The sequence below is a fragment of the Anas platyrhynchos genome, chromosome 11 (assembly GCF_047663525.1).
Source record: "Anas platyrhynchos isolate ZD024472 breed Pekin duck chromosome 11, IASCAAS_PekinDuck_T2T, whole genome shotgun sequence".
Classification (NCBI taxonomy): Eukaryota; Metazoa; Chordata; class Aves; order Anseriformes; family Anatidae; genus Anas; species Anas platyrhynchos.
In genome coordinates this window covers 4,846,204-4,859,053 of record NC_092597.1, presented here as the reverse complement: position 1 = coordinate 4,859,053, position 12,850 = coordinate 4,846,204, and the positions used below count along the sequence as shown (strand labels likewise).

General features: G+C 39.5%; 1 protein-coding gene across 2 annotated transcripts in view; it reads left to right on the top strand.

Moving 5' to 3' along the window:
* Window positions 1–10,969, top strand: part of SHC4 (SHC adaptor protein 4) — a 32,681-nt gene extending 21,712 nt beyond the window's left edge. For both annotated transcript variants that reach the window (XM_072043257.1, XM_005019491.6), the window contains 7 exons: window positions 1,007–1,058; window positions 1,585–1,711; window positions 3,670–3,847; window positions 5,425–5,485; window positions 6,852–7,031; window positions 8,481–8,734; window positions 9,455–10,969. In XM_072043257.1, coding sequence (XP_071899358.1) covers window positions 1,007–1,058; window positions 1,585–1,711; window positions 3,670–3,847; window positions 5,425–5,485; window positions 6,852–7,031; window positions 8,481–8,734; window positions 9,455–9,610 — 1,008 coding nt within the window. In that variant the 3' untranslated portion in view covers window positions 9,611–10,969. The remainder of the gene's footprint in view (window positions 1–1,006; window positions 1,059–1,584; window positions 1,712–3,669; window positions 3,848–5,424; window positions 5,486–6,851; window positions 7,032–8,480; window positions 8,735–9,454) is intronic.
* Window positions 10,970–12,850: the final 1,881 nt, after the last annotated feature.

Sequence of the window (12,850 nt, the reverse complement as noted above, 5' to 3'; positions counted from 1 at the left end):
ATTGTTCTTGTGCATATTGCAAATGGGGGCCTTTGTTTCCTGCCAGCTGATTGCATCTTCCCTCAAGAGAGCCATGCCTTTAAGCTTCGAATTGCACTTTCTCCATTCAGCCTTAAAGATCCAAAATAACAAAATGCATCTTTAATTATTAAAAGAATGTTATTCATTACCTCACCATTTTTACTATAACACTAAATCATCAAGTGACTCTTTGCTTTTGCAATATGACCAGAAATTTTAATTTTTCCATGCCAGTTCCCTTTTCAGTTTCACAAGAAAAAGTGATTATTATTTCAGTGCTGGCTGGAAAAAGAAATCTGAAACAGACAACTGATTATACTGAGGTCGTCTGATCTCAGCGGCAGCCTTGAGGTCCAGGGTAATTTAACCTGATGTTAGCCAGCCTAAAATCAGGCAGCAGTGATTGAGATCAGATCTGCATCGTGTTCTGCAATTTTTTAAAGATCAACTTTTTCTCTAAGATGCCTTTGAAAGTCAATCTTCAGGCTACAAATCGGGAAAATTCTAACTTACTCTTTGCAGTATTTTTGCACTTTTTAATATTCCACAGATATCGATAAGGACTGTCCCAGCTAAAAGATGTGACTGGAGGTCACGCAGCTCTGATGCTTTCCACAGAAGAGGCTTTGAGCTTTGTGGGAGCAGCAGAAGAGAGCAGTGTTGTCTGCTGATGAGGCACCAGCTGAATTTCTTCTGTTGCAGAGTTTGGAACTGAAAACACAGTTTATTGGAAACCCAAAGAATGCAAAATGGTCTACTGCATTTATTACAAGAAAAACATTCCTGCACAATGACTGTGTGATCCACCAGTGTATCACTAATCCTTAGCCCCCTTTGCTAGAACCTCTAGTTTTTCCTGAATGAAGTATTTTTTGAAAGCTGAAAATCTCTGTGTATACTCAGTTGCTTTGTTATGGTGATAGCTGAACAATCCTTACTGTCCATGATGATAATTTTAAAGTACTTGTGTTCTTCTTTCCTAAAGGATACGACAGACTATGTTGCATATGTAGCAAAAGATCCCGTTAATCAGAGAGGTATGGAAACAATTTCCAGATTATCATGCATGTTTTTGCAATTGCTTTATCTGTACTAAGGAATTCCTTGAGTTTCAAAATCAGAAGTACTGAATAGCCCAATAGTCTATACAATTTCCATCTTCCATGTATGGATGGGAGTGATGGTATGCAGACTGTGGCTTTAGATGTCATATTCTTTGTGCAATTAAGTGAGGATCCATGGGTTGGACTACACCTGTGCCAGGTGCTGACCCTGCGCTGGGGCAGGATTCTTCCCCAGGCAGCCAAAGACCAGGGCTCTGCCCTGGAGGAAGGTGCAGGAGCACTCCATGAAGAAACCATAAATGGAGAGTTCCTTTTATTGAAGTGTAATTTGGTATTATGATTAAGATACCCCTAGTGCAACTTCCTAAGTGCATAATGTCCTAAAGTTATCCAGATGCATCATTTCATGCTCAGCTTTTCTGCTGTAAGCATTACAGCTTGGCTCTATTTTCTGGTATAAAGTTCGTTTACCTAGTTAAAGCAAGGTGTCTCTTTGCAGCATGCCACATACTGGAATGTCCCAATGGGATGGCGCAGGAAGTAATAAACACCATAGGGCAGGCTTTTGAGCTCCGGTTTAAGCAGTACCTGAAGAATCCCTCCAGCCTGGTTACATCTAATGAAAGGTCAGCATATTCTCAGTCACTTCACTGGCAGTTTTCTTCTCTTACTACTCTTCAAGAAAACAGTACACTCCATATATAAGATGCTTTGGATATGCATTCTGGACATATGCTAATTGTAATATATGCTGCATGTACAGAGTATAATAGATAAAAAATAGCTTATTCCAGTAAATGTCACTGATTCCACTGACATTTGTACAGGTGCATAACAAGACAGAATTCAGCTGTATTGTTTCTTAGCTGGAACAGCCTTATTTCAAATGATGCAAGTAAACTGAGCAAATGTTCAAATTATTCTGCCCAAGCAAGGGCAGAGTAAATGAAGTGGAGAAGTTCTGCTCTATAAATATGATGCACACACACTGAGCTCAGTCCCAAGCCATGCCAAGTTTAAGCTCACTGCAGCTGTGGAAAGTATGTGGTGGGGGAAAAAAGCAGTTGTAGTTCACCATTGTGCTGTTCTGCTTGTGTCCTGGCAGGGGCCTACAGTTCCACCTGGTATGACTTGAATCAGCATCATATACTGAAATAAGCCCAGCTACTACTTGGCATTTTCAAGTATGCAGTCCTGTCCTCTGCACATTGTTCAAATTACAGGACACAGATTAAATTTCAGACTGCAATTCCCCATTTCAACTACACTTTTCCCATTGCACTGGACACACAATTCTTGCTTTGACTTATGGCTCTCCTCACAGGTTAGCCATGTCTATTTTTCTCAGGCTTTTCTTTAGTGAATTGGATCCCTTGCTACCTCCTGCAAGCAGGTAAACCTGTAAAACTGCTTAGCTGCTTCCTGAAACCCTGAAGTTAGTGTGCAGGTGGTGTCACTGCTACAGTACCTAACACTGCAACAAAACTGGTTTTATTCCATGACAGCAGTACCACCTCCAGGTTATATTTATCTCGTTATATAGTGTTTCTAGCCATTCAACTGCTAATACTAGTCTGTTTACCCTGGAGACAATAGCCAGAGGAAGAGTCTGTGCTATGAAACTCTGCTAGGTTATGCCACAAGTAAATTGCAGAAAGGAGAAATGGAAGATGCTAATTAAATTCCCTCCTTGAGCCAAAACCACAGCCATTCTTCGAGAATGGTCCTCAGACAGAGAACTCAGATATTGCTGTGTGAATGAGTCACCCACCTCCAAACTACTATGAATCACATAATCAAATACTTGCACTGCATATCACATAATCAACTACTTGAACTTTATCTCTTTCCTGCTCAAGGCCTTTTATCCAATTATGTTCTTGTTAAACAGAGAAGTAAGATTTGAGATGAGCTTTTTATTTCAGGACCGGAGACGATACAGGAAGCGCCTAGTTATTTTGCAGTGTATCAGCTGTACATTTAAGCTATCATCATTCTATTTTAGCTCAAGAAAAACTTCGGCCACCATCCTTCATGTCATTCAGTGTTTTCTTCAAGCAGAAACAGAATAGTTGTATGGATTCTGATTATTAAAATCAGAGTGCATTCCACCTGGGAAAACGACTTTTTTTTTTTTTGTAGCAATGTTTGGTTTTCTAAAACAGTGTCAGTCTTGTCTGCCTAAATGCATGAGGTTTTAATTTTCTTTTGCAAGTCATGTCTCTCTCCTGTCCCACGCCCCCCAGTCCCTAGATTTATACAGGTGAGATGAGAAGCCAGAGGAATCAATTTTATGGTCAACAATTTGGATACCTTAACGAACAACACATTGGCATCTCAGGGATCTGGGCTGTCTGGTGCTAAGATCATCTCCTGGCAGCCTGATCTATGGTGACTCCATTTTTAATCTGGAGAGACGTACCTGGAAAAATAAATAACTCTAAAAGTTTAGACCCAAACTCCTTTATAGACTGTATGGCTAATCTGTGTATTGTGTGATCCACGAACACTTGGGCTGTTTGCCTGCATTAGAAAGCATATGGTAACAGTAGTTTCTTTTTTTTTTTTTTCCATATTTTTGCAGTGAGGCAGCAAATACTAATGGATCAGCTGGGAATTTACAGGAGAGGGAGGATCATGAATATTACAATGAAATTCCAGGGAAAGAGTCTCCCACTGGTGGAACATTAGACATGCGAATGAAAGTGCAAACAGGCCAAAGGGCTTGCTGTCTTATACAGTGCAGAAAGCAGCCTTGCTCAGTAAGTACATCATCTTCTGGAATAACTATTCACTACCTATTATGGGAATGAATAATAAAGTGTTATTGTGGTATAAAGCATGGTGTTAACATCAGAACCAGGTCCTGATTATCCTGGGAAAGTTCTTTTTAGGCAAGATTTAATGATGCTTAGTACATAATTAAATCCCAAAGCACTTTCTGAAGATTAACTAGTTTGTCTTTAGAGTACTTTTAGGAGACCAAGTAATATTCCCTTGTTCACTTCTTAGTTGTGAGAAGGAGATAGATACAGACTTGAATAGCTTGTCTAACAGAACATTTATAAAATCTGGGACTTCCTGGCTCCAAGTTCTGTGATCTGGTAAGAATTCCATCTTGTCCATTATGTTCTACAATCTATACATACAGCATTAACTGATTGCAATGTATATGCAACATCAATTACATTTGGAATGTTTGAAGAGATTCTGTCAAATCAGCCTCAGCTTTCAAGGGCAGTAAAAATGCAAATATCCGTGGCTTTTGCCTGGGATAGTCACAAATTTTTTTAAAAAAATAAATAAATAAATCAGGAAACACTGTCATTTCCTCATTCAGGGAAGCAGGCAGGCACTATCACTTTGCTAAGAGGGTGCATACTTGGCCATGCCTGCTGGCAGCAAGTTAGTGCCGCTTCAGAAGTTGCTGCTCCCAGTGGTGGTTTGTCTCTGGCAGCAACCGCTCCATCAATTTTCCAGTATGTTAACTTAAACCATAGTCCACATGTCCGCTGTGGGCCTGATAGACTCCATCCCTGGCCCCCAAACAATTCTCTAAATGGTATGTGTCTCTATCCTGAGTTTGCATTCAAAGCTCTCCAGGGTTGCAAGGAATTACCCTGCAACATGGAATTGCAATTGCCTTCTTTCCATGGGGTGTTAATTTTTTCTTCTCAGTTCCCTTCAGTTCTTTTAGTGCTGCTTAGACAACTTGGTGACTGTTTCACTCACACCACGTTGTCTGTAGTTCTTCTTCCTTGTTTTTTTATTGCAAGGAACAGTTATAAGGAAATAGGAACTCTACCTAGGAGTTAATCTGTTCCTGCTGCATGTTCGTTATACGTCACCATCATATTTCAGTTTATGACTTCAAAACTATCTCCCTTGAAACTGTTACTTTTGTGACTTTTGATTAAAAAAAAGTTCCTCCAGCTCAATCAGACCTGGTATCAGAGCAAGTCAGAGTTCACCCTCATGATAACATCTGTAGAAATGACAGTGAAAAAATTAGTTATCCGTCAAAGAAGAATTAGGACTCAGTTCAGCTGCTGAAACCTACACCTGGTGCATCTGCACAGGACCGACAGTTAGGGCACAGGATTTAGGTACATTAAGCCTTAGGTACATTACTGGGCAGTTAACAGTCTCAGTGGGGGTTGGAGTATGTCCAAATGTGATATCCTGGAGAAAGTATCAGCATGAAATGTTGAGGAGATAGGATTTTTTTTGTGAAGATTTGTTAAGTTACCTGGATCACAGTTAACTAGTGCATGCATGTTACAGTTATCGGAGGTTTCCAAGGGACTATTGTATGTGACTCTTTATGATTTCTGTGCAGACAGGCAGCCCGACATTCATCAATTTATATGAAAATTGCCCAGAAGGAAACAAAACTGTGGGTATGTACTCTATTTTCCTTCACTTCTGTATGCATAAAATAACCAAGGCAATCTGACTGGAAGGGCTGTGCCTTTGCTTTCCATACAATGGTGAAAAGTGTCCTGCTTAGTGGGTCATTTTTGATTCCCTAGATGAAGGGCAGACAACAAAGCCTTACAGCTTTTCAAAAGGGCACTAATCTGTCTTCATGTCTTTTGGCAGACTTATTCATTTTACTTGTCATGATACTGTACAGTAGCTCTTTGTTGTTTTATTCTTTCCTACTCTTTGAAGAAGAAAGATATTTCTCTGCTTTAACAGTCTCTGAAAATACCCCTACCCCCTACAAATACATTAGGAGACCCAGCTGTCAGCATTGGGTTGCTGTTCCAGTGGAGTCTGTGGCCTTGATTCCAGTGTCACTAGCTTCTGCGTTTAACTGTGTCCTTCCCTTCCCTTGGGGAGCTTTGTGCCCCCAGTCCTGCTTTAGCAAAATCTGCTCTCTGGGTCCCCAAGGGATTACCACCCTACATCCCTTTCTGGACTTTGCCTGCCACAGCTGATGTCCTTAGGACGTTTCCTCAGCTCATCTCTTTCACTGCAAGATGACATCCTTTTTGAATTCCCACTTCCACTATTATAAGGAGATCAATTACTGTCTACAGGGGATACTGCAATTTCTTATGTTATTTCTGATTTAAGAAAAGGAAAAATCAAATGGTTTCTACAAAGAGAGGGTGAAAAAATAATGAATGAATGAATAGATCTAGGACTAAAATGTTTGCTAAAGAGCAAAAGTATGTGTGTATTTGGCTAGCTGAAGCGGCATTATTTTCATACCCTGCAGGGGATATTCTGTTAGCCTCTTCCTAGGCTTGGATCCTAACCTGACAGATGTGGCTCTGGCTCTGTAGACAGAGCCACAAAGCACCAACCTCCTCCATCTCCATGCTCCACCAGAACAGCAAGGGAGAGAATTGTTCAGCTTCCCACAAAGCTTGTGGTGCAGAGGGGAAGGAAGGGGTTTTGCAACAAACAATGCATACAGCTTGTGTTTCTGTAGAGTCATATGTATTAATTTATTTTCAATCAGTGGGGGTTTTACTGCTGACATTAAATGAAGCAGAACTGAACCAGTGTGGCACATTTTTGAAAACATTTTAACTGATTCTGAGTAGTGTACCTTGTGCCTTGTAGCCATAAGGGGGGAAAAAAGGAAAGAAAAAAAGTTCATCTGCCAATTTCTGTTTTCCTTCTGAGTGATTTTAATAGGATATACAAGAACAACAATATTTGTATTTTAGCTTTTGCAGTTATTTTAACTTGAGTTTTTTTTCTTTAAAAAAATAAAAATAATGATCTATGCATACTGTTTATTAATTGCAGGCCATTGTGGTGAAAGATCACAGAAGACAAAGAGAGATGTGACATTAATGAAGCCTGCCTACAAAACAGATCTTTTTGATGATCCATGTTACATCAACACACAGGCCCTGCAGTCTGCAGCCTGTACAGCCCGTGCTGCAGCAGCAGCACAGGGTCACGGCAGCCCACTGCATCATGCAAGTAGGTGCTTGTTGCTATATGGTATCTTTCTATGCTTTGAAAAGAGGGGACTTCTCAGCCATGGGCAAAGAGAAAGCTTTTGGTTTCCCCATAAGAAATACAGAGTTTGTGTGTGTTTTCAAATTCAAGAACGATTTTCAAATTCAAGACAAAGATGAAAAGTGCTGACAGTGAGTGTGAGCACATAGAGTAAACTTTCATCTTCTGTAGTTGCTTGATGACAACAAATAGTGTCCCGTATTCCACAGGTGGTAATAAGCAAGTATTTAAGATATTATGGAAGCTTAGGACTGCACTGTGCTTTAAGGAAGAGGGCTCTCCTCTGTGCTTATCTCACTTGTTGTAAGCTAGAAATGACCTCAGATTCTGTTGTTTCCCAGTCAATAGCGTGCAAGGTCAACATGGAATCGTTATGAACACTTTCTCATTTCTTGCATAAGTGACCATTGAATCTCAACCAATAACTTCTAAATCAAATTGTTTGATCAATAGTATCTATTAAATATATGTCCAATTAAGTCTTGATTAAAAGACTCCAAGTGGTGGATATCCATGACTATACAGTAGCTACTGATTTTTCTTATTATTGAAAACACTTTATGAAAGAGCTTTACCTTTTATAGTTTCCCACTGAGTGTTTTCTCTGTCAGAGTTGGCTCCATACAAAACAGTGGGCTAAGGACTGGATAGATCTTTCTACAGCAAAGGAAATCTGTGACTATTGAGGCATTTCCAACCCAGGGCTGTATTATGCTCTAAAAGGAACTGGCTATATCCTCAGGAGCCTAATGTTGCACAATTTCATTGAAGAAGTGGTATCCTCTTATTTTCCTTAGAAAAATCCTGCCTGTGAATCATTTGCAGTCTGACTGGCTATATCCCAAACCACCCAGTTGCTAGTACATTCAGTAATTGTTCGTTTTTTCACAGCAGATGCATCATGCTGTAATCCTTCCCTTCTGGCTACACTGGCCATGTTGTCTTACATTCCTGCACATAGCTGGAGCCACTCAACATGACTCTCCCAACAAGACGTGACAATCTCTTCAGAGCTTGTTAAGGAAAAAGGAAAAACTAGATCTTAGAGGCTCAAAACAACAGCAGTCTTTTTTTTTTTATGGGGAAGATTTGACTTTTTAATAAAACCAAAGAAATACAAAACCAAAGCATGAGAGCATCAGAAAAAAAATCCAGTTTCCAATCCCTGTTGCCTAGCGACACAAGGTTTACCCATATAAGGTACGGGAGGAGATCTCATGATAACATTACCTAATGCTCTGGAGGGTTATGAGCATTCATGTATGCGTATTATTACAGGCTGTAAGGTTAGCCTGATCATAGCCTCAAGACTGAATTATCTGAATTTTTAAAAGCCAGAGAAATACCCTCTTACTTCCTTTTAGAGTGAAGTTCTAGGTGAAGTATCCAGTACTTTCCCTTTCATTTCAGAGTTACCAGAAGCTGTTCAGCAGAGTGCCACAAGCAACACAGCTGGTGTCTGTGTTCTGCCACAAATAAAAAAACAGCTAAAGAATGAAGATTGTTACCATGGCAAATTAAACAGGAAAGCAGCAGAGAGTCTCTTAGTCAACGATGGGGATTTTTTGGTGCGAGAGAGTGCAACATCACCTGGGCAGTACGTCCTCAGTGGGCTTCAGGGAGGGCAAGCAAAGCATCTTCTCTTGGTGGATCCTGAGGGCAAGGTATGAACATTTCATACATGGAAATTTCAAGGCTGCTCAGGTATTTCAGTCAGAATGCACGGATGCATTCCTGGACGTGGAAATGATCTGATTCCCTTCAGGTTAATTTAAATTGAGCCAGTGAGTAAAGTAGGTTTAAAAGTTCAGTTCAGGAACTTACAAGCACCTAAGCACCATGGAAATGGAAGTGAGGTGCTTAAATATAATTGTTAGTCCAGCTGCTGATAATTAGTGTACAAACTTAATGTATCCTTTGATTCATTATTAAATTTCTGGAAAAATAGCCCTAATGCTAAATAATGAAGTTGATTTACTAACATGCTTCTGGATACAGAAAAGGTAGAGGTGGTTTGATGTCGGTTCTATTCTACCTGCTTCTGCTCAGGACTAGAAGAGTGCTCTGAAGTGATATTTCTCAGAGGAGACAGTAAATGAGAAAGCAAAATTCTTAGTGGGATTTAGGAAAAAATATCTCTCTTCTGTGGAGGAAGAAAAAAAAAAAAACGGTTTTGTTTCCTTTAACTCAGTCCTCCAATTTTCACGTCAGTTAATGGTAAGTCAAAGGATAAATCTGAATTACTGCTATTACTGCAATAGCCTAATGATCCTGCTCCATTGAATTCAGTAGCTTAAATGTTTTTTTGACTTCAGTGGGCTAGGGTCATGTTTAACCACTTACAAGCACAATATAATCTTAAATTCTTTTGCTTCTTTCATTAGGTGAGAACCAAAGACCATATATTTGATAGTGTGAGTCATCTTATTCAGTATCACATGGAAAATAATTTGCCAATCATCTCTTCTGGAAGTGAAGTGAGCTTGAAACAGCCTGTAAGGAAAGAGAATAACATGGGACACATGCAATATCACATATGATCCCCTTGGATTTCACAAATCCCAAGACAATTTGTATCTGAAAATTGCATTGACTATTATAAAACTTTATATTATGAAGCCAATTCAAAAAGTACAGACTGCACTTTTTGCTGCTGTTCCAGAAGATATTCTTTTGTGTATGTATGTATGAATATATGTATATGTGTATATCTATGTAGATCTATAGAGATCAATAAGCATAGTTATGTAGATATATATAATCTTAGCAAAATTACACCTTCAGAGTGTGAGATTCATTTGTGAGAAGGTTTTTTAGACATGCACAAATGTCACTTTCAAGGTCATACTGAATCAGTAACGTTTTAAAAGCACAATTAAACCTCTACATGCAAAAGCTCACTTGAATGAACTACTGGAACATTAGTATGTGCCTTTTAGCATAGAATTATTGGAAACCAATATTATTTATACTGAATTAATTTTGGGTGGTTAAACAAACATGTCAAAGCTTTTAACTGTTTGCCAAAACAAATACAATTTGAATATTACTAAAATGTCATCTGCTTTGGATAGACACTAACAATTTCACTTTGCTTGTAACAGCACTTTACTAGCAAGTAATATTTGAAATGAATGGCATTCACGATACAGAAAGGTTTGTCTGGTTTCTTAATTGTTTTTTTTTATCACTGTCTGACTACTCAAAAAATTGAGATTATGCAACATTTACAAAGTTGAAATTAATATATGTAATATAATTTTGGAATAGAACTTGTTACAAGGACAGGCATGCTAGATCCTAATATTTTTGTCTTGCATATGATTTTAGTATTACTACTAATCAATACTGGAGACATCCCTTTTTAAAGGTAGGCTAAAATATATTTTCATTGCTTAAATAGTTGTTTACAAACTAGAAAAGCTGAACAAAACTAACGATACATTTTGAGAGAGAACTATTTAAAGGACTGTTTGAATTTTGCATGTGCCCTTATTCAGTGTTCTTTCCAAAACAATATATGATTTTACTTGTAATCATGTGGAGTCCATTTGTTCCCAAAAAGCCCTTTAAAGGAAACATGAATTGTTTGGTCACAATAAATACTCTCAATATGAACAATCCTATATTCAGCGTTAACAGAGGTTTCTTGGGTTTCCTGTTGAAGAAACAGTGATTTAGTAAGCAGCTTAAGAAAGGGAAGGAGAATCTAGAGAACGAGACTGGTAGCCTGGGTGATACCCTGAGAAAGTTATCCCGATAAGTGATGTCTTCTGGCACCAGCAGGGACATTCTCTCTGTCTCCCAGCCCACCAACTTAGTTCCATAAGGCAGACAATTGTGGATAGTCACCAATTGCTGGAAGAAAAGATTTGACTATAAAAGAATAAATTCTGTTATTTTGCCTGTGTTCATGTTACATGGGATAGTATAGTAAGAGCCCTTTCCTCTGGAAAACAAAAGGGGTCATACGCATAAAATAAAATAATTTAAGACACACTTTCTTCGAGGGGAGAATATGATGTAAAGAGCCACATTTAGAGCAGTCTAAAACCAGCTTTATTCCATTCCTCAGCTAGTAGGCACAAAATATATTTCATTCTTTGATAACAATGTGATTAAAAAAACTCAATTGCATATACTGAAGTGGTGAGAAGCTTTAAAATGTTGGTAACTCATTTCTTTGATAATAGTCTGGCATTAGTGATATTTCAGGGCTTTAGAAGATATCAAGTTTATGCCTGTTCCATAATGTCCAAGGTTCCCACTTGCAAAAAAGGCCCCCAACAGAAATTCATGTTCAAATTTTGTGCCACAGCAAGGACAGGTGGCAAGAAACTGTGAGTGGGATACAGAGTTCCTGCATAGTATACATTTTCATACATCTTACCAAACTTAATATAGTGTACAATGCTTGACATGACTTCACTGAGCAAACTACAAAACAAAAATAGCTATTTCTGTGGCATGTCATGAGAAGAGAATGACTTGCATAAGGTAATTTTGATATTTTTCATCAAAGCTGAATTTTATGACAGGTCATAGAAAGCAAATGTGTGAAACTCCGTCTCTGTTTTTAGTATAACTCAAAGCTACTGACAACTAGAAAAATAGTGTTTGCATTTCACCATTTTCAGTTTACCAATGGGCAAAAACAGCCACAGCGATTATGTGATGTTTGGATCACAGTACAATACAGTCCAAGTCTCTCTCTTTGAATATCACTAACTTTAACAGAAGCAAGACAGGAATCTTTGTTTTGTTCCCAATTCTTTTGTATGTGAAATAAAACTCCGAAGGAAAAAGGGAAGAAAAATTAATTAACTGGGTGCTAATGTAATAATGTGGTGATTTAACTGATAGGCAGCTAAACACCATCTTGCTGCTCTCTCACTCCTCCTCAACAGAATGAGGGAAAAATCAACAGAAAAAAAAGCTCATGGATTGAGATAAGGAGAGGGAAATTGCTCACCAATTACAGTCATGGGCAAAACAGACTCAACATAAGGGAGATTAATGTAATTTATTGCCTGTTCATAACAGGCTACAGCAGTGAGAACTAAAAGCAAACTAAAAATGCCTTCCTTCCATCTGCCCTTTCCTACATCCCTGACTGATGTTGGGAAATGGTGGTTACAGTCAGTCCATAACACTTTGACTGTGCTGCTCCTTTGTGGTCACTCTTGGCAGCTGTTCCAGCATGAAATTCCTCCCATGGGATGCTGTCCTTCATGAACTAATCCTACAGAGGCTTCCCACAGGCAGCAGCTCTTCAAGAGCTGCTCCCATATGGGTCCACACCACAGGGTCCATCCTTCGGGAGCAAACTGCTCCGGCATGACTCCCCCATCGACTGCGACTCCCCCCAGATTCCCTGCCTGTGTGTGGGCTCTTCTCCACTGGCTGCAGCTATGGCCTGGGGCCTGCTCCTACAGGGGCTCTCCATGGGCCGCAACCTCCTCCAGGCCACATCCACCTGCTACACTGGGGGCTCCTCCACAGGCTGCAGCGTGGAGATCTGCTTCATGTGAGACCCATGGGCTGCAGGGGGACTTCTGCTTCAACATCTGCAGTACCTCCTGCCCTCCTTGGTGACTGCAGGGTTGTTTCTCTACAGTTTCTGACTTCTTTCTCCTAGCTGCTGTTGCACAGTGCCATTTCCCTTTCTTAAATCTGCTCTCACAGAGGCGTAAACAGCAATGCTCACAGGCTCAACTTTGGCTAGTGGTGGGGTCCCTTTTGGAGCTGGCTGTAGCTGGCTCTGATCTGACATGGGGCAG